This window comes from Hipposideros armiger, unplaced genomic scaffold (assembly GCF_001890085.2).
Source record: "Hipposideros armiger isolate ML-2016 unplaced genomic scaffold, ASM189008v1 scaffold_301, whole genome shotgun sequence".
Taxonomy (NCBI): domain Eukaryota; kingdom Metazoa; phylum Chordata; class Mammalia; order Chiroptera; family Hipposideridae; genus Hipposideros; species Hipposideros armiger.
In genome coordinates, this window is record NW_017731651.1 from 980,821 (window position 1) to 1,003,242 (window position 22,422).

At 41.9% G+C, this 22,422-nt stretch overlaps 1 protein-coding gene across 2 annotated transcripts in view; it reads left to right on the plus strand.

Moving 5' to 3' along the window:
* EBF2 (EBF transcription factor 2) overlaps window positions 1-22,422 on the plus strand; it is a 190,672-nt gene that overhangs the window by 136,336 nt on the left and 31,914 nt on the right. For both annotated transcript variants that reach the window (XM_019659543.1, XM_019659544.1), the window contains exons 8-10: window positions 9,816-9,933; window positions 11,452-11,582; window positions 12,516-12,642. In XM_019659543.1, coding sequence (XP_019515088.1) covers window positions 9,816-9,933; window positions 11,452-11,582; window positions 12,516-12,642 — 376 coding nt within the window. The remainder of the gene's footprint in view (window positions 1-9,815; window positions 9,934-11,451; window positions 11,583-12,515; window positions 12,643-22,422) is intronic.

Sequence of the window (22,422 nt, forward strand, 5' to 3'; positions counted from 1 at the left end):
GAAGAGGAGAGGGAGGGAGGGAGGGAGGGAGGGAAGGAAAGAAAAGATTTCCAGGGCTCCCAAAGTATCTAAATCCATGGACCATGCATGCAGAAAATCAGTTCTGCCCTCCTTGAAATGGAACAATTAGGTGAAACACCCAGATTAACAGCTCAGTGAAGGAAAAGAAATGAAATGGGTGTCTAGTTTAAGCTGATAGGCCTGTTAAAACATAATGAACCCCATTCTTTATTTCTCTGCATTGTGGGTGGAGAGCAGGCAGTTGGAAAATCCAGGAGAAAATCAAGCCAAGACTAGGAGGAGGTAGGCATGTTGTCATTTCCCACATTCAAATTCTAAAACACAGAAGTTGACAACAATCAGGGCTATTGTTGCCAAGTCACTCTCATAGATAGGCTGGCTGGGTCTGCTCCAAGTCCTAGTGAAAACATAGATGCATTCATTCATTTATTCATTCTCCCAACCACTGTTATTGAGGAAATTCTGTGTGCCAGCCACTATCCTAGGTGCTGGAGATACATCAGCAAAACAGATAAAATTCTCCTCCCTGAGGGACTTGTATCCTAGTTCAGAGATAAGGAAAATAAGTGATTTTCATAGCTTAGATGTTCTTCTCTGAAGTCTGCGAGTGACCTGCGTGGAGGCACAGGCGCCCGGCAAGGTCCATTTGTCTCTGTGTTGCCTTCTGGAACTCAGCAGTATGGTCAAATACGGGTGATGTGAGAGCTAAATGATACCAGCCATTATAATAATAAGCAAGTGTGCATGCTCTTCCTAGTAGGTTTCAAAGATTTCCACAGCATCAGCTATAGCGGGACACTAATGCCAGCAGATCATTTACTTGAGATTGGAAAGCTAAGAGGCCTGGGTGCCAATTTTTCCCCTCCTGCCTCAAAAGGACTCTATTTTAAACAGACATGACCATTGTAGAGGGCTGGAGTGTTTTCTATCATATAGGCAGCATCAACTTGCATGTTAGTCACTCTGGAGTTGGCAACAGGTGCCTTGACATATCTCTAACCCTAGAATCACTTTAGAGGAACTCCATTTAAACTCATAGCTTTCTTGTAATTAGGGTAAGTTGTTCTGACCGCCATTTTCTAATCTTTTCTGTGTGACTCTTGGGTGTCTCAAGTTCACCCCCTAAATTACTCCATTTTTAGATTCAGTCCACCAAAATGATCATTTTTTTTTTACATAGTTAAGCTAGGGAGAGGACTGAGATATGTATACTGGCCTTGCCGTCTTTTGCCTCAAGAGATAAGAGGTCAAAATGTATGGAGGGGCACAGACATGTCTAGTAAAAGAAAGGTTATTTCAGAGACTATGTTGGGAGGGCCACCAGTGCTGAGTTGATTCCTGTTTGTTTATAGGAATCTGCACACAACCCCAGGATGGGCCTCCCAGAAAGGCGTCTCGAGGGGGACTGGTAGAGAGTGAGGGAAAGGGTTTGGTGCTTTGTGAGGACACACCCAGCAAGTCTGTCAGAACTCTGAGGGAGAGAGAAGAAATGGAGGGGAGAATGGAACGGAAGATACAAAAATTGTCATCAGAATGAAGAAAGGAAGTGAAGCCCTGTGAGGACTGACTGACATCATCAGGGTAGCTGGAAATGTGACAGGCCCAGACCCTATTAGTGCAACATGCTGGATGCAACAGGAACAATGGGGAAATGAATGTAGATGACCAAGACACCTAGTCCACACAGCCATTAGTCTGTTTGACGAAACGATGCAAGAGCAAAGGGCAGGGCTACTCATGTCTTGGAACGGGGCCAAGATCCATCCAGAAAACCCTTATGATTTTTTTTTAAACCCCCAGCTCTTATATAAAACTTTTTAATGGCACCACCATCTATTTTCCTTAAATAAAAAATGTTGAATGTTTCTCTCACACCCGTTGAAGAGGGAAACGAGAGTTTAAATTAAGTCCAAATGGTAAAAATTTAATATAGCTCCAGCTGCCTGCAGGTTTCTTCAGTTCAAATCTTTCAGTTCAAGAGCTACTCCAGCTGCTGTGTGATCTCATCCACCATTTGAAGGTTACCCTGCTACCGAGCAGCGTTTGAAAGCACATAATGAAAATCATTTGACTTATGGTCTCTCTGATCAACAGGTGAGTCCATTATCTGGTGGTAAAACAAACCAGATAGTCCGATTTAAGAAATAATAATTATCTACTTGCAGTTAGAAAAAAACAACAACAACAAAACTCTGAGGGTCTGAGGATCTTGTACTCAGTCTAATGCTTTAAGCTTGGGGAAGACTTTCTGTGGGTAACTTCGTGCTTTTCTGTTTGACAGTATAACCTCCTGTCACCCCCACTCCCTGACTTGTAGTGCCTCTAATGGGGACAAGAATCAGGGTGATAAGAATTTTGACCACATCCCATGGAAAATGTGTTCTGAGTTATTTGTGGGAGAAAAGAGAGAGACGTGAATACAAGTAGTTGCCTATATAACTTTTGGGAGGGGATATATCAGATTTCAGTTAGATGGAAACAAAGCCTACAGGCTCAAACATTTTCGGAGACTCAAACTTGGGCACTGAAACCTGACCACACTCCAGAACAATCAGATGCTGAACTCCCGGAAAGCAAGGCTCTCTTAGCTTTGCAATAAGAGGGCATAGATTCTTAAGCTGCTCACAGGGCCTACGTGCTTCTGGTTTTTGATGGACAACAGGTGATTCATGAGGTCCCTGGGGGGCAGAGTTTGGTGGAAGAGAATGGCCCAGCCAAATCAAGAATGGCACCTAATATGTTAATATGCCCCTGGGGCTCTCAAAATGTTTGCTAGTAAAATACTGCCCTTGACCATAACCATCCCACTTGGCATACATTTTGCATGGGAAAAGCAGTGGGTTCAGTGGAATAAAATGAGGTAGGGTGGAAATAGCAAGTGTCGATGGCCTTCGAGATGAAGGGAAATTTAGCTGTAAACAGGTTAATGACCTTCAGGCTCCCCGATGACATGAAAGCCTGGTTTAAAAAACTGCCACTTGATTTCTGTACATATTCAACTCATTGTTAAAAGACAAGCTCTAGAAGGTGTCCATCCTAAGCCACATTTGCCAATATGTGTCAGCGGAAATGCTTTTTGTTATACTATTCCACTTAACGCCGGTTAGAATTTGTTCTACAGCACCAGAATAACCATTTAAGTAACCTTGAGTTGTATAGCAAATGTTTTTCAACTCTTCAAGGCCTATCTCAAATCTCATTTCCTTGTTGAAAATGTTTGTTACTGCCTTCAGCTCAGGTGAATTTTTCTCACCGTTGAACTCCTACAGCATACAAAATGGCCACACAGTTTGGTCCTCTTTTATGTATTGCTGTATAGTAACATTTTTTGAGTATGTGTTGTATTTGTTATGTTTCATCAACTACATGGCAGCTCCTCGAGGTCATGGCAGTGTTTTCTGTAAGCCTCCATGGCATGTAGCACAGGGCCTGGGAGTGTCAAACAAAGCCTTTGACTGATTGAAACACAGCACTGTCTGGTTACTTAAGAAGTATCTTCTCAAGAGTTATGGCATTCATGCCACAGTTCCCCCGCCCTTGGTATGAGCAACCCCAGAATGCCCCACATCTGTCTCAACAGCAGTCAACCTTGTGTTCTCTCACTTGGTACTTGATACTTAACTGAACAGAAAATTTAGCCTTAGGGAATATGAAACAACAGTGATGGCTAAGAATTGTGGGAATTCCTTAAAAAAAAAAAGAAAAAAAGATGACCAAATCCATACTTGAGGGGTAGGTGTTTAAAGGTAATCCTGGAGACTCTGGAGTCCAGTAACAAAGAAGAATCTGGCTTTAAATCTGGTTTGAAAATATGTATGCCAAGAATAAAGTGGTAAGGAGACACAATTTGCAGTAGCCAAGCTGTTTGTTGTTAGCCTGGGTTGAATTAATGGAAGCTTAGACAAAATAGTTCCGTCAGATTCCTCCTGTGGAATGTGAGAATTAGCCCGTGTGGAAAAACACCAGTGGAGAATTTCTTCTCACGATATGGACTCCAAACTTGGTTGCCCACCACAACCAGAAGTCTGTCTTGATTTTCTCTGTCCTTTTAATGGTCTCTATGTCTCTTTCCTCCTCCCACAGGTGGAAAATAAAATCCCACATAATAGTTATGCTTTGGGAAAGCTGAAATAACATATATAGCAACTGAACAGTTATAAAGGAAAAGCACATCATGAATTTAATTCCATTTCCAGATGTAAAATGTCATAAAGAATTTTTTTCCATACTTGGCAAAATAACAGGAATTCTCGAGACCATTTTATTTAGCTTGGTGTACGCGTGTTTGTAAGTAGGTATCAGAGTCGTCCATGTTGAGCGTGTTATAAATGCTGTGTATTGTAGCTTTACCGAGATTAAACTACCAAAGGCCCCACATTCAGCTGGGAGGTGCATGACCCTCATTGAAATGAGGGGAAATGTGTCTGACTAATGGTAGAATGTGGTATGTTTTCTGATCCATATGGGGAGGTTTCTAACCAATGTAATTATCCTTCAGCAACTGTAGACACTGGGGTTCTCGTCTGTTTCAAAAACTCAGATCATTTAGTCATTCTGCACATTTTTCATTTTGACTTCTCATTTTCTTTCACTCTCCTGTGTGAGACTTAGGCTCTTTGTAGGGACACCTGGGTAGGCGCTGAGAAAGGCTGGCTGGGAGGAGGAGCCAGGCCTGTCATCCTTGTGACCTGTGTGACTTAACTAACTCATAGAGCATTGAAAAGCATAGGTATTAAAAAAACAAAAGTGTGATGTTCCAAAAAGCCAACGATATTTCAGAGTGGGGCATAAAATGAACCCAAGAGTGGAAATAAGTCAGTTTGGTGAAAGTACCTGTGCCACATGCTATCATTCTGATACCACAGAAAAAGTTCCTCTGTTGGAAAATTAGTTGTACGGACAGATTAACGGATGCATCCACCTAAAGGATAATTCCCACTGCGGCTTTTTATAGGCAGGAAAGAGCTCTTTACAACTCAGCTCCTGCTTTGTATAAATTATTAGAGTGAGGGACATGGGAGTACTTTTGGGTAAGGAGAAGAAAAATATAATTTGAGAAAGCCAATCATTTTTCTTGAGTACTTTTAGCAAATTGCTAACATAGTCATAGATTTTCTGCTTAAACCTGTCTTTTGTTTTCCAAGGGGAGATACAAACTTTTTATGTTTCTATTTCTGTACGATCAGCTACAATTGCCATTGAATTGGATGATTCAAAATGGAACCTACACTGTCACTCTCCAATTGGTCTATGTTTATTGATCTGGTCTCATCAAAAATTAGAGATCACACTTAGCAAAATAAGGAATTGCAAAAAGTGAAAAACTACTTTCACTTAAAAAAAAGAAATGCAAGCAATTTCAATCAATCCCTACTTCTCTTTCTTGGACCCTTACCTTAAAGGTACCACATCATTAATAATATTTGCATGAATATAATTGGCTGTTGCCTTTGTGTTCAATTGAAATGTATCAGTTGAGGAGAGCTATGATATACAATGGCTTAGTTTTCAGCTCTGCAGGCTTTCCTATTGAAGCTTTGAGCTGAAATACAGATACACCAACTATGAGAAACAAATGAAAGCTGTCACCAGTGTCAGCAGCAAAAAACGGGGGTCCATCCCACACAAATTATGGACATCTGTATTCCTAATTGGCATCCTTTTGGGCTGTGCCAGCAGAATGGTAGTGCCAAGAGAGCCTGACAGCTTTAGAAAAGACTAGGTATCAGGTTTAGGTGATAGGAGACACTGATGAGGCATAGAAGTCCTTTTGTTTGGAATACTCTCCATATGTTTGTCATAATACTCGTGATTTTTAGTTTCAGGTACCTCCAAATGGCACCCCTTGTCAATACTAAATTTGCTACTTCTAAAACAGATCAGTTTATGATCTTAGGAGAACAAGTGGTATTGATGGTTATATGATCAGAAGATCGTTGGCAAAGATGCATACAAATAGTTAACAAGGTAATGGTAAGAAATGTTGACCTTGATTTGTTTAGCTAAGATGTAAAGATTTTTGAAGGTCAAAGGTGTCCTTGTGTAGTGTTTTGGAGTCTAACTGTGTCTGACCCTCTAACATTAAGCTGCTGTGGCCTGCAGTTTTGAAGAGTGAAGCAAACCAGGGGGAAAGAGAGAAGGGGGAGAGAACAGGAAATGGAGTGAGGTGTTTCAGGAAGTTGTCAGGGGTTGACTGATTGATTCCAGATGGAAAAGGTCAGCCTTCGTGACCCAGGAAATACTCACTAGGGGAAAGAAGTTGGCTTGTGGAAGGGGAAGGCCTGGGAGTGAAACGATGCTGGAATGCACATTCCACTTCCTTTAGTCTTCAAACATTCAGAAATTTTAACTTCTCTGAAGAGAATAATATCAGTGTTGTCATCATTCATCAGAAAACGGTGAAGGAAGTTAAATTCGAAGCTTCGAATGTGCCAAATGTATCTTCACCTCCATAATGTTCATTCTTCCAGAAGTAGAGGGAATGTATGTAAAAGTCAACATGTGTGCGGTTCTCCATGTATAAGAACAACAACCAAACATGACTCGTTTCACATGGTGGAGTTTATGAATTAAATCCTTTACATTTTGCAAATTGCAAATTTGGTTTAACTGGCAGGTTCTTCCAGGTACTTCAGAATCTAAGATATTTAGAATATTAAAAACGGGATCTTGATACACACACACACACACACACACACATTTGGACATAATTTAAAATCTTGTAATAAATTTTGCAGACACTGAAATAATTCAGGTTAATTCCCCTGCTGTCATGAGAGGCCAGTGCTAGCCAGCAAGAGATTAAAATTTATTTCCATTGTTAATAGAAAATAATGAAGTGCATCTGAACCATCAGGGTATGTCATTCGGGAAATGTTCACTTTGGAACTGAGTATCACTCCACCCAAATGGACAATGATGAAATCAGCTGGCTCGAGTAAGCCCCATATTTTGTGGCAGGAATGCACAAGGAGCATTAAAGTACAGTATGACAAGAAGCTTGTGGAATGAATTAAAATGGTCTCAGAGAGAATGCTTTTATTTCCACATCATTCTCAGGCAGGCTGGTTTCCCTCAGTGTGCCTAGTACAGCTCATTAGCAATTAAAGCCTGAAGCACACTCTTGTTTATGTTTTTTTTTTCTGGAGATGACAGTTATGTCTTTGAAAATCCATTCACGCACACAACTTACCAAAGTGGCCTGAATCCTCTTTTTTCTCCGTTTTTCTCCACCTTTTTCTATTGCATATACAGAAGTGAATGCTTTTAACCCCCTGAGTAGGAGACAGCTTCTCACTCCCTTTCACTACAATGTCATCTTGTGCTCTGCTGAGATGGCCCTGAAAAGGATTTGTGCCTCCATACACTTGCCGGCGTGATGGACGTCTCTGTCTTATGGTGGCCACTACATGATAGGAACTTTCTGGAAGGACTTTCCCTAAACTCTTAACATCTTAACATGGACACAATTGAAAACAGACCCAGAGCTAGACAGGCTGTATCCCTGAATTGTAAGCAATTATATTGATAATAATTTTCTGAATGACAACTAAGTTTCCTTTAGATTGATTCTGATGTCACAGCGAGGCAGGGACACCATATCTGCAGTGCACTCACAAGTGAGGAACTGATGTGCGGGAGACACACACAGCTGAGTACGGGACACTATTCTGTTGTCTTTGAATCTCAAGGGCCTGATGCAATACCTTTGAATGCTGGAAGCCCACTTATGTCCATGTAAAGTTTCCTGTATGCTACTGTCAGGCCCATGGCACCAGGCTAGGTGAAATACTTTGTGGACTCATGGCTTCAGGGGTTCTCCCAAACCTCTATTACATTAAAATCTATATTTTAAAAAAATTTACAAGATACCTTCTAAAACTCTAAGGTTAAAAAAAATCAGAAGAGTGTTGCCTTGGGGTGGGGGCGTAGTGGGTAGGAGTGACTGAGAAGGGACACAGGATGACTTTCTGGGGAGATGGACATGTTCTATATCGTGATATGGTGTTGATTACCGGGATGCATCCATTTGTCAAAATTGGGCAGCTGAGATTTGCGCATTCCAATGCATGTAAATTTCACCTAAAAAGGGGGATTCATTATACTAGTCTGTTTAGTTTGTTTGCTTGAAATTATTCATAGTAAAAAATTTTTAAGTGCAATTTCGTGTATTTTATTTCATATTAGGAGGTAAGGCAGGGTCAAGGTTTCCATCACCCCCCCCACACACACACACACACCCTTTATTTCATAAGTAAGGAAGGGATGGCAGAAAAATTTTAAGTAGAATATCAACAAATTTAATTTGTTGCTCAGCTCAGGCCAGGCATTGAACCGCTGTTGCTCAGAGCTCAAACTTTTGAGCGAGCTCTTAACCAACTGAGCCACTCGGCCGGCCCCAGGAAGAATCATTTTAAACACGGCTCCTCATTATGTACCGATTCGATGCCTTTCCTCAAAAAGTCTATACATATGCATGAATATGTATTTAACAAGTTCTTCTCTCACCAAAAACAATTGCCATGCATGACTGACAAGTAGACTCATATCCAGGATGGCTTATCTTCCTGGGTCAAGGAAGGAGGGGGTGGGTATGTTCCAGTCCTCACTTCTGCTACCTTTTCCGGACTGCTCTGGTCTTGGCTGAGCTCTGCTTTTTGGAACTTCTCCCACAGCCCTGATCTGCCGCACTCACGTAGAACTCAACTCAATCTGAATCCTTGTGCTACTTGTTTTTTGTGTTAGCCATGTTTCTCCAGCCTGAAAGCAAGGTCTTTGAGGGGTGAGGTCATGCCTTGTCACTTTTGGTACCAGCCCCTGTGTCCCCCTTTCTAGAGCCTCCCCCAAAACTTGGACTATGGGCGGGGCTCAATGAGTAATGTCATCTGTCCTACTGACTGGTCGAACAGGGCAGCAGTGAGGTAATTAGGAGGGGAACTCATGAATGCCCTGCAAGGAACGGCTTATACATAGTATCTCATTTTATCCTTATTTTATCTCATTTAGCCCTCCAACTAGACATTGTTTATGTTTTACAGATAAGAAAAATGGAGATTTGAAAAGGCTAAGTAATTTGTCCAAGGTTACAAGTTAGGAAGTAGCAGGTGTGGGATGTGAGTTTAGTTTTATCTGACTCCAAATCCATGCTCTTCCACTACTCCACACCCACGCTTCCCCTTCGTCTGGTTAGATACTAAATGTCCTACATTCTCAGCGCTGACTTCCAGCAACCTTATCTTCTCCCCCAAAGTCTGAGCATCTCTAACACTGCTCTCTAGCAGGTGGGGACACCACAGACAAGTCATCAGGCAGCCTGTCCATTCCAGCATTACTTTTGCACATGTCAGAGGTGCACGAACCCATTCCCGACCTTGGACAAAGGACCTCCCAGCTGGTGCTTAGATCCTACCAACCTGATCACACACCATTGGCAATTTGTCATGACTACTGCTCAAGGGTCAGCTGGGGATGATTGTCCAAGTCCTTTGATAGAGAACGAGTTTTCTAGAACCAGCAGGCAGATGGCCAATTTCCCCATTTCATTACCTGGGCATAGTCTGAACACAAATACGTGACGGCACATGGGCAAAGGGAAGTCTCTTTTTCTATGAAACTCTGCCATAATTATTGGAGGACGATAACCTCTTGATATGCCAAAAGCGTGGCCTCGTCCCCAAATTCTGTCCCATCTCTCATTGGCCATATGGAAGTCTGGCAAACAGAATTCTGATACAATTACTACTTTATATGACACTAACTCTACCCCCACCCCTCTTTTTACTGTAAATATGCAGGTTGTGTTGTCGACAACGGTGAATGTGGATGGACATGTGCTGGCTGTTTCTGACAACATGTTTGTTCATAACAACTCCAAGCACGGGCGGAGGGCGAGGAGACTGGACCCGTCAGAAGGTAGGGTTGTCTGCGGTCTGGGTTGAGAATGGCAGACAAATGAAGTTCTCCATAAAGTCCCTCGGTTGAATTTCAAATTTATGACTCTGAGTAGGAGTGGAGAAAGCACACAAGACCATGTGGGTTTTAAAGTGAAGTTGTAAACACCGACTCCCGCCTGCTCTGTTGGAACCCCCACACATCTCCCGGCTGATGCTCAGGCTCCCATGCCTCAGTCTCTTCCACTCAGTTCTGTGTTTTTCTTTTTGTTAGACAGGTATTTCGGGTAAATGTAGGCCTATGACATCTGAATTAAACAGGAACATTACAGTGCCAGACATGTATGAATAAGTGTCAGATGTGTCCTTAAACAGATTGTGGGCAAAACAAAACAATGTGCAGAATGAAACTGACACTAATTGATTTTTGTTTGCTTGGACAAGAAGAAATCATGGTCTGCTCTGGGTAGTTTTCCAAGTGCATTAAAGTAATTAGAAATCCCGGTAACTGTTAAACTTCAAGTTGTCTGAAAAATTAGAGTATATCGAGGAAGATAACTGACAAACCCAAGTAAAGTCCGTGTAAGTTCCCCTTCTTCCACGCTCCCCAACTCACTGGTGGAGGAGGCGTTCGAGCACAGAATGAATGGCTAAACGAGGCTACTATTTCAGTGTGTTTTGCTCTGGACTGCCCACCAGCCCCCACCCCAACTTGGCCCTTAAAATGTGTCTTGTATCATTTTAAATAGGAATTAATGAACTGAAAGAAAATGATTGAATCAGTAAAGAATTTGGAGTGGTGTTAATTCTCCCACAGTGGGCACCGAAGGGGAGAAGAAAACCCCAGGGTTCAGAACTAGGAACCCATCCAGTTTCTTTTGACTGATTGGATGTGATTGACTGGCTGTTCAAAGGGGGCTCATGTTTTTGGAGTCCTGCCAAAGTTCTCTTCCACCTTTGACCCTGTCAGCTTTGGAAATGGAGTGATGGATTGACTTTAGTTATGGCCTGAAAACCATATTGGGTTCCTGTTGGGATGTGAAGTCCAGAGGCTTCGAACATATGGAAGAAGAAGGGGGGAAAACCCTTCTTACAAAGTGAGGAGAGTGATTAGAAATTGTCTCTTGATAGAGCTGGAAAAAACCACCTATGACAGATCCTGCTTTCCCCTCCTCTCTCTAGCACATTAACAGGCCTTGTAAATCTTAACATCTTGGGGCAGAGGAGGTGGAGAGAGAAAAGGGATTTACATGTTGCCAGTGTGGTCAACTTATAAAAATATGGGGAAAAACAACAGAGTTCTGAAAACACCCCTTGCACAATTAGCTAAGTGTTCCATGTTTTTATACGTAGTGGTCAACTCATTAGGCTTTAATGACCTGGTGAAAAACAACAACCAATTAGGGAATGATAGCGAGTCAGCAAAGCTCAATTTGAACTCCTTGGAATCATCAACAGCTTCCAAGAGCAGCCAGTCCCCAAAACTCCAAACTTCAGCCACCAAAGGACAGACGTGACTTTTTCTTTACTATCTTCTTAGCTACCCCCTGCATCAAAGCCATTAGCCCAAGCGAAGGCTGGACCACAGGAGGAGCCATGGTCATCATTATTGGGGACAACTTCTTTGATGGCCTCCAAGTGGTGTTTGGGACGATGCTTGTATGGAGCGAGGTAGGCAAAGGCAACTTGCTTCCCCGATTTTCTTTGGCCCAAAGATTGTTTTGCTCTGGGGAAATTAGCAATTCCTGGAACATCAGCAGCATGGGCTCACATTATTGAGTACCTCCTATGAGCAGGGCACCAAAGATTAAAAGTCAGGTAAACTATAATTTATTGCAGGCGTGGATCCCTTAATAAAAGGTAACTATTCATTGCAGTATTATTTATAATTGTGAAAAATTAGAAATAGCCTCGATATTGGATAATCGGAAAATGGTTAAATAAATGATGGAATATCATTCCATCATGAAAAATTGTGTTTTGAAAAAATTCTAATGACTAGCAGAAGGGCTTATGTTAATACTAAGTGAAAAAAAATCAGGACAACAATGTCTGTGGATGTAAAATATAACACACATCCATAGAAAAGTACTGGAAACACACCAAAGCTTAATAATGGTTGTCTTGGATTATACAATGTTAATATTTTTCTTTATACTTTTCTGTAATTTCCAAATTTTCCAAAATGGATACGTTCTACTTTCATAATGAGAAAAACCAACAAGACATGTTACAAAAAGATAAGTAATGATGCTACGTTGGATATGGAAATTGCCAAATCAATATGTGAGGTCATAGCAATGCAGGAATTTTGGGGGAGGGAGTGATTACAGGGATGGGGACCGGGTGGGCACAGGAGCGGGGAGGGACTTGAGCTGGGCTGGTAGGAAGGAAAGGACCTAGACAGGTTCCACTGAGAGGAAATTCCAGGGTGATAGAGAGAAACATGTGAGATACAGGCCCTGGGTGTTCAGAGCGTTTCGGGTGCTGTGAGTACACCATTTTGCCCCGGTGGGAGTAGTGGTGGGAGATACTCGCATTCTCAGTATCTTGGCAATAACTTGTATAACAGGTGTTTTATTTCCCTGCCCATTCACTCCTCAGCTAATAACTCCTCATGCCATCAGAGTGCAGACTCCTCCCCGGCACATCCCCGGAGTAGTGGAAGTGACATTATCTTACAAATCCAAACAGTTCTGCAAAGGAGCTCCAGGGAGGTTCATTTACACAGGTAGGTGTGAAAATGATCCCAAGGGGACTGGCTCCTAGTTCATCTTTGCACTGATTCTCAGTCTCACCACTTTATAATCATTTTAACATGTTTAGGTCTTTCTACTAGTGTGGAAAAGAGTGAACTGGGTGGTGGGCATTGAAGGGGGAAGTGTAGGTGCGCTTCTAAATTTGTATTTTACGTACGCAATTCCTGCACGGTCCGGGAGATGGTCGTGGCAACTCATTTCAGGAGTGTATCCTCACACGTTTAACTCTGCTGGAACCATGCCAGAACAGACTTTTGTCCAAGCAACCAGATAAAGAATTAGATAAAGTTGCTGGCTATAACTAAATTCTCTTGAAAAAAAGATTCAAGAAAGTTGCTCACTGATGCTGCAGAGTGATTCAATTTATCTTAAAATTTTATGAAAGTATAATTATCTGTTAGTTCAATATTTGTTGAATATCTGCTTTGTACCCACTGCATTTTCTAGGTGGAAGTTACAGTGATATATAACACATGGTCCTTATTGGGAAGTTTAGAACTTTTGGAGGAGCCTGTGGTATATGGCACAGAACAGCTGGAGAATTAGAATATTCCAAATGTTTGGTATTTACCACGAATGGAATATGAGTTCCAGGAGGAGAGAGTTTTGTGTGGACTACAGTAGTGGGAGGGGGTTGCCAGGAGGAGATAAAAATTGAAGACTATTTTTAAGGATGGGGAGGGTTTGGCTAGGCAAAGAGAAGGAGGAAGAATGTTCCAGCTTTGGAAATCTCATGTGCAAAGGCCCAGAGGGTGAGGTGAACAGGCGCCTGGGTGAGAGAGCGCTGGTTCAACAGCTGTGGCAATGTGTTTGGCTAGAACTTAGACCAGAACTTAGCCTAGATGAGCTGTGCACAGGAGGAAAGGAAACCACCAAAAAGCTTAAAAGCTCTGTATGGTACCTAGAGTAGTCAAATTCATAGTGACAGTAAGTTGAATGGTGGCTTTCAGAGGTTGAGGAAGAGGGAACTGGAGTTGTTCTTTAATAGGTACAGCATTTCAGTTTTGCAAGATGATAAGACTTCTGGGGATTAATTGTACAACAATGTGAAGGCACTTCACATGATTAAACTGTACAGTTAGAAATAGTTTAAGATGGTAAATTTTGTTATGTATGTTTTACCTCAATTTTAAATAACAGGGGGAAAAGGCTTGTATGGGAGTTTGGACTTGATTTGGCAAGATACATGACAATATTGAGGATCCCCATGCCACGGAGAGTAACTCAAAGGAGACGAAAACCATAAAAAAGAACGAGTCAGAAATAAAGGATACAATAACGAAAATGAAAAATATAGGGTGCTATGTTTTAGAAAAAAGGGGTGCTATGGATACAGAGATTGATTTAGTTGGGAGAAAAACTGAAGCCAGAGAGACCCACTAGGATATTATACTTTAAAAGAAAAAATAAGGGGTAGAGAGAAAGAAATATATAAACCAAGAAAATATATCTGGCATATTATGAATTTCTATTACTATTATTTTACAGTATATTCTCTTATTTGAATTCAGCCTCCTATTTTTGTCTAAGTATAAATATCTGGTTAGTTATCAAATAGGGGTTGATGGGAGAAAGTTGGAGGAGATGGCCATGGAAGGGAGTGTAACTAGAGAACAGAAGAAACCTGGAGGGCACCTCTGGAGGACCAACATGTAGGGCTCAGGATGATAACAAGGAGCCTGTGAAGGAGACTGAGAAGGGGTGCTTGGTGGGGTAAGGGGACATCAGAAGTTCAGGTGAGGAACAGGTTTCACTCCAGGACACTTTCCATATATAGCGCCCTGACACCTCTATTTCCCCCCTGTATTTGGATGACAGTCTGTGGCCTGGGAGAAGGTTGGTGAGACTAATACTAGTCATGGTGCAACCAATCCTCAACTCTGTCCCGAAGTAACGAACAGTCTCGATCCTCAGTGGGGCTGTAGACGTCTGGAGCCAAGTGTTGTGCAGGCGTGCGTGCGTACATGTGTTAACTTTCTCTGCAAGCAGAGGCTCTCACCCTTGGTTTCACTTTAAATCACCAATGCCCAGGCTGGGTCCCAGGCCAATTAGATCTGAATCTTTGAAGGTAGGACCCAGACATCAGCAGAATGCACATATTTGTTGAACAAACATCAGCTCTAAATTATGCTCAAGGCACAAAATCAATAATATCAGCATGCTTCTAGCAGGTCACAGTTCTAGAAGGGGGAGATAGACACTCACAGGTTACTATAACTGGGTTGAGTCCCAGAAGGGATGTAAATGCAAAAAAGGTTGTCAGAGCACTGAGCGGGGAGTGGCTGACTTTGGGCAATCAGTGAAGGCTTTCCAGAGGAGCTACATTTCAAAAGCCAAGTGGGAACTTACCAGACAGAATGGAGGAGGCTATGATCCACAGTCCATGGAAACAGTGTGACTGGTAAACCAAGAGCCCACATAACTGTGAAAATAATAGATGTTATAATAACTGTAAATTTAAAGAATCTTAGGGATGATGAGACATTGAAGATCATCTGGTCAAACGTAATCTTCTGCAGATGAGAAAAGTGAGACCCAGGGGGAAGTGACTGGCTCACAATTGCCCACCGAATTCAAGGTGGATTCAGAACAAGGACCCAGGTCTCTGGCAATCCCGCCTGGTGTCTTTAACTTAGCAATGAAGTGTCGGCAAAGCACTCTCTTTTCCTGATGTGATGAACCACTATTGACTTATTCATGAAGCGAGTATTGGTTGAGCATGCACACTACACTCAGCCTTGGGCTCTGTGCTGGGGACCCTGCAGACAAGTGAGACCAGTAGGATCCTTCCTTCCTCACCGTTAAGGTGTAGTGATATAAAGGTGAACTACTCATGCCCTAGGTCATACCACCTGGACGCAGTGCTTGGTTTGCCTCTAAATCATTCTTAAATCTTGCACAAGTGACTTAACCTCTTAGTTTCCTCATCTATCAAATGGGATACCTCCCTCACAGAGCTGTGGTGAGGACTAAATAATACAGTGCATGTAAACAGTGGTGTGCTGGGAAAAGTTTAACAACTGGCTCTCCAGGGAAAGGTGAAGGCAGAAGAAGCATTGGTTTATGGAATTTGCTGACTTCCATGGTGCAAATGGTCTCACCATGGCTGACTTCAAGCTACCAATATGACATCAACCAGCTCACAAAATTCCTGAAAATTTAACAACCTGCTCTCACATGCTGGTACAAGCTGGGTCTAGAACACCTCTGCATGTAAAGCACTTAAGATAGAGAATGACTAGATCTTATTATCCAAAAGGTGTTTATTATTAATATTATTATTACCATTAGTCTTATCATCATGGAGACGGACTTGAATATGGCATTACAAAATGTGATGAGGGTTAAAAGTTATATAGGATGCTGGGGATATATGCCAGGGAAATAGGACCTTCTTAAACTAAGATGATAGGGAAGGCTAAGAACAGTTCAAACACAGAACACAGTACATGCAAAGGTCCTGGGGTGGAAAAGAACATGGGATATATTTTATGGCCACTATGAACAGGGCAGAATGAACGAGTTAAAGAGAGTTTGGTTCAAGCTGGAAGAGAGGGTTGGAGCTGTTTGTCTGGTTCTACTCAAAGTACCATGGGAGCCACTGGAGTATTTTAAAGCTGGGGAATACCATGGTCAGACTTGCGTTTTAAAAGATCATTCCAGGAGGAGTGTAGAGAATGGCTTGGAAGCCAGGGGGTACTCAGGGAGGTCAGTTGGAGGCCAGTGTGGTGGCCCCGGCCAGAAATGATAGTAGCTTGGACTAGAGTGCCGGTAGTGGGGACAGCCAGAAGTGGATGAAATTTAGGAGGTAGCATTGACGGGACTTGATGATTGATTGGATGGGGTGAAGGTTGGGGAAGGGAGGGGAGGGGAAGACTCTCGGGTTTCAGGTTTGAAAAATTGGGTGGGTATAGTTTAGAAAGTGATTTTTAAAAAGGTATAAAGTGCTAAAGGGAGTTCAGAGGAAGGACAAAATACTTCCAGCTGGCGGAGAGGTGGGAAGATTTAATATTGTAAAGATGTCAATTAATGAATACATTTTACACAATGCCAATCAAAGTACCAACAAAATGTTTGCGGAAACATTACAGAAGTTCACCTGGAGAAGTAAAGGTGCTAAAATAGGAACCCTCGTTTTGAAAAATGAGAGGGCCTTGCCCTACCAGACATTAAAACCTATTTTAAGTTTCAGTAATTAAAAGAATATGGGGCTTTGTCGGAACATATAGAAATGTCATGCAACAGAAGAGCACATTTAAAAATAAATAGTTTTTGTACACATGAATAGTGTAAGTATATAAGTATCTGTAGAGGTGAGGAACCATCTTAGGTCCATGAGGAAAACACGGAATATTTAACAAATGGTGTTGGGCCAACTAGTTAAGCATTGAAAAAAAAAGTTAGATATCTAATTGCATATCATGAACTAAAACATTTGAATTAAATCATTTTAATTAAGAATGTAGACATTTCAAAAAATTATTATAAACTTGAGCCTTGCCAATCTTCGACAGAAACAATTAAGCATAAATATGGGATTACATTAAAAAAATTTTGCATGTCAAAGTGCCAGTCATTACATCATAAGGAAAAGAACAAACTGGGAACATAATTATTATATGACATATAATCTTACATATAAAAAGATTCATTCATTTATTCAGCATAAGTTTATTTTATGCCTACTATTTTTCAACCACTAGGTTATGCATGCATTGTGGATAAAGAGGTGAACATTAGCTATCTTACAAATTAAGGAGAAAAAGAAAAATACCTAAATTAAAAGCTAGCAAGGAACATCAGGAGTTAATTCAGGAAGGAATACAATTAAGTAATAGCATATTTTAAAAATCCCAACGATTAGTCATTAAATAAATGCAAATTAAGGCAACTACATAACATTTTCCCTCTATCAAGTTGGCAAACATTTAAAAAACAACAACAAAAACAAATAAAAATACCCAGGTTGGCAAAATTAGATGAAAGTGGAAACTTTCTAACACTACTGTAGGAAGTTTGGTACCTCCAGGCAAGTACCTTCATGCCATGAGCCTTAAAAATGTATGTACCCTTTGACCCAACAATTCTACTTTTAGGAATGTATACTTAGAAAATAATTGAGTCTTCCTGAAGGCTGTTTATTGGAGCACTGTTTATAGTAGTGGAAAATTGAAAATGTCCTTAGTGTTCATTAGGGGACTCATTCAATAAATAATAGAACATCTTTCCACTGAAACCCTTTTAGACATTAAAAGTAATGCTGTGGATGGATATTTAGTTACATGAAAGATATCTGTGATATAGGTTTTAAAAAATAAGCTTAAAAACTGTATGCACAGTATGGTTAAATTTTTACGTATATATGAAAAAAGAATAGTCACGTAAAAAAACCAAGAAAGGTATGGAAGCCTGCCTACCAAGATGGTAACAGTGGTGTGTTTTGGGTATTGGTGTTATTATTTCATTTTTTTTCATTTTGCTTACTTATACAGTTGACCTTTGAACAACATGGGGGTTAGGGGCACAGACCCCCAACACAGTAAAAAATCCACATATAGCTTTTGACTCTCCCAAAACTTCAGTCATCTCTTAGTATCTATGGGGAGATTGGTTCCAGGATCTCCGTGGATAACAAAATCCGCTGACGCTCAAGTCCCTCAAATAAGATGGCATAGAACAGTGCACACACTCGGCCCGCTGCACCTGCGGATTCCCAATCATGGATCGCACATACTGTTTTCGAGCCACGGTTATTTGAATCCAAGGATGGAAAATCCAGGGATACAGAGGGCCGACTGTATATTTATTGAAAAAAAATCCATGTATAAGTGGACCAGTGCAGTTCAAAGGGTTGTTGAACTTATGTTGTTCAAGGGTCAACTGTGTTTATGATTTTCTAATAAAATTAAGTCATTTTGAATTAAAAATGAAGAGACTATGATATAAAAAAGAGTAATATCCCACATATTTCAATACAGAAACAGCACACAATGGCAAACTTGATTCTTCAGGCACAATGAAAGTATCTCTAGCCAGGGAAGCAGGGAGAGTTCTTCCAGGAGAGACTGCCTTTGAGAAAGAAGGACCTGGGGAGGCAGTTAGGGTGAGAAGGGTGGGGGTGCAATACCATAGTCTCTCACCATCAGAGAAGGAAACTGAAATACAAACTCTGTTCAGGATGCCTCAAGAGGCTGTCACTTTATTTAAAAACTTCCACCTTGAGGTTGTTGGGCCACACGTGACTCATTGGTGGAGACAAGTGGATGACGTTATCCATGGAGGGTTCTGGGTGCTGCAGGAAATGGATTCGTGGTCTGTCTCTCTCTCTCTCTCTCTCTCTCTCTCTCTCTCTCTTTTTTTTTAAATTGGGAAACAGTGTGTTTTTCCAGAACCCATCAGCTCCAAGTCAAGTAGTTGTTTTAATCTAGTTGTGGAGGGCGCATCTCAGTGGCCCATGCAGGTATCAAACCGGCAACCTTGGTGTTATGAGCACTGTGCTCTAGCCAACTGAGCGAACCGGCTGCCCCTGGTGGTCTCTTAACTTGCCCGTCCAACGAGTGGCCATGGAAAATTAGTTGGAAAGCTAATTGACAACCCGATGGGAATCTCAGTCCAACAGCTGGGAAGGCAGGGGCTTCCCTAAATGACTGAAGATGGGACTGCTCTCCCTCAGAGCTGAGGTCTACCTCAGCGAGCCTGGAGAATCATGTCCTTCTCCCCAGGAGGTGACAGAGAGAGGCCTCTCTGCATTCCAGCCAGCCTGGCCTCCTGAGCCACACATTCTGAGCCTGCTGGGATCAGCTCCTGCAGTCCCACATCCAATGCTTAGCTGTAGGATAGTACGTCCGAGACCACTATAGGCCTACAGAAAATACTCAGATCCAGTGGTGATGTGGAAAATATAATCTTGAGTCTAGAGGAAAAGAAAAACTTGAAACCTGGAGAGCTATAGTGGGGACAGAGTGAGCACGCAGGGTGGGTCTAAAAGGAGGTGCATTGGACTCAGCCAGAAGGCCTGCTTTCAGATGGATGCCGGCCGTGTCATCGATGGCTTTTCTGCCCTTTTGTCAAGTCACCTAACCTCTCTGAGCCTCCCTTCTTCCTCTCTAAAGCTCTGGTACTAATTACACTGTTACCCAGAGGTGTTTCCTTAATTTGGCTGAGCTGGAAAATCATGCTGGGCCCCATTCCAAACATACCAAATCATCCTCTTCTGGGAGGGTCCAGGAATCTGTATTTTAAACAAAGAAACGAGTTTGGGAACCCTGAGTCCTGCTCATCAGTCTGGTGGAGAGACTTTTCTGGCTTGTACAGCACTCCACAGCATGGGACAGTTCTTATGAGACTGAGTCACTGCACCACGAACACAACAGTATTTACTCTTAGGTGGAACTTTCTAGAAGGAGACGCAAAAAGTAGGAAGTGGGAAGGGAGGCTCCAGAGGACCTCCCCTCCTTCTGCCCCCATCCCACCACACACATCCTGTGGTCCAGGGTGCAACCTTTGAGAGTTCCTGTATCCAAGGATGCACCACCATAATAAACTCAAGCCTATTAGATGTAACGTACCTGATATAATTAGCCAAAACGCAGTAATCAGCTCCCCATGGTGGCTGCTGCCAAGAACAGCATAAACAACATCAGGACTCTGAAAAACAACACATTTTCTTCGCACATGTGACTTTGCAGATCTATTTTCCTCCCACCATGATTTGCTAAAGCGCAGTTTACTGCTGCGGAATGGAGAGATTCACAGGAGAATATAGCTCATCAGGAAAGTTCCAATTGCCTCGGTCTGATTTGAGACCTACAGGCAGCATGCCAGCCAAGGCATGGGGAGAGGAGGGCCTTTCCTTCCCTCCCAGGCTTTTCCACAGAGAGCTGGCAGTGAAGAAAAATAATCCTGGTGGGGACACCCAGTGGGGCCATGGTTATTGGTTGTACAGGTACTTCTTGGCTGTCTTGAGGAGGCAGGGAGAGAATGCCTGGAGCATAGCGTTTGGGGGTGGAATTGCCGTCATCTATAGTTGTACAATCTGTACCATCCACAGAAACCTGTGAGAAGTCATGATGTGTGAGCTGATGTCAGGTCACTGAGGATGCGGGGGTCGATGAGCACAGCTTTTCAGCACTGTTCCTATGGTTTTTCGCACAATCTGGGCTAAACATTTAATTGCTGGTTAAGAAGTCTCCCATTAGTTCTGTAATCAGATAGAACCAGTAAGAAAAAAAAGATGATAGTAATTCAGTAATCACACCTGTCACCTATTAAGCCCGTAGGGTCAGACTTTGTCTCATTGAGCTCATATAATCACCACCTTTTCCCATTATGATGGTTCTATTAGTAATTCAACTTTATAGATGAGAATCCTGCTGCCTAAGGTCACCCAGCTAGGTCCAATCCAAGCCCTTGTATTCCAAAATTGTGCCCTTAACCATTAACCTGTGCTCCTTACCAATGTTGTCTATCTTCTTAAAGAAATTACACAAGGCCATGTGTTTGGCTTCATTTTACTTGGCCATTGCTGATGGCCTCAGCTCTCTGGCTGTTACTCTGAGGAAATGCACAGGAGATTGGCCTGGCCAGTGAGTATGGAGGGGGCACAGAGGACGCCTCCCCTGTCCCTGGTGTTCCAGACTGCAAAGTGGGACATGTCTATTTCAGCGTGATGTCATAGGCTTACAGCCTATGAGGTGCTTTCATTGCCTGAGAAATAATAGAAAATATCCTCCCCATGAATAACTGAAGTTGCAGAAGGCAAAGGAATATGAACTCCATGTTATTAAACTTGAGAGAACTTAGCATGGAAGCGTAAGATGACCGTGACACAGTTTAGAGGCTGGATTTGAGGCCCAACGTTCCGGCAAATCACTTAACCATTCTTTGCCTTAGTTTTCTAACTTAAAAAATGGGAAAATATTTGTTTTACTGGGAAGAAGAAATGATACAGTTATGCAAACATATTATGTACAGGAATATAAAAATAGAGGCAGAATTCACCACTGAAAATCAGATCCAAGGTTGGATTTTTTTGCATGTCTTCTGTTTTGTAAAAGGTGGATTCTTTTTGAAAGTCCTGCCACATCATGCCCTTACTATCTGGGTATAGATTAGAAATCAGGGTTTTTTGTTTTGTTTATTTATTTATTTTTAAATTAAATTTATTGGGGTGATAATGGTTAGTAAAATTACATAGGTTTCAAGTGTACAATTCTGTAATACATCATCTATATATCACATTGTGTGCTCACCACCCAGAGTCGGTTCTCCTTCCATCACCATGTATTTGATCTCCTTTTCCCTCTTCTACTATCTCCCCTCAGCCCCCTTACCTGCTGGTAACTGCTGTTGTCTGTGTCTATGAGTTTTTGGTTTTTTGTTTGTTTGTCTCCATCCTTTGTTGCTCTCAGTTTTATATCCCACATATGAGTGAAGTCATATAGTTCTCAACATTTTCTGTCTGACTTATTTCGTTTAGCATAGTAATCTGAAGATCCATCCATGTTGTCTGCAAATGGCAGTATTTCATCTTTTCTTATGGAAAAATGGTATTCCACTGTGTATATATACCACAACTTCTTTATCCAATCATCTACTGAAGGACACTTTGGTTGTTCCCATGTCTTGGCCACCATGAATAAGGCTGCAATGAACATCAGAGCACATATATCTTTACGGATAAATGTTTTCAGATTTTTTGGGGTAAATACCCAGGAGAGGGATTGCTGGGTCATATGGTAATTCTATTCTTA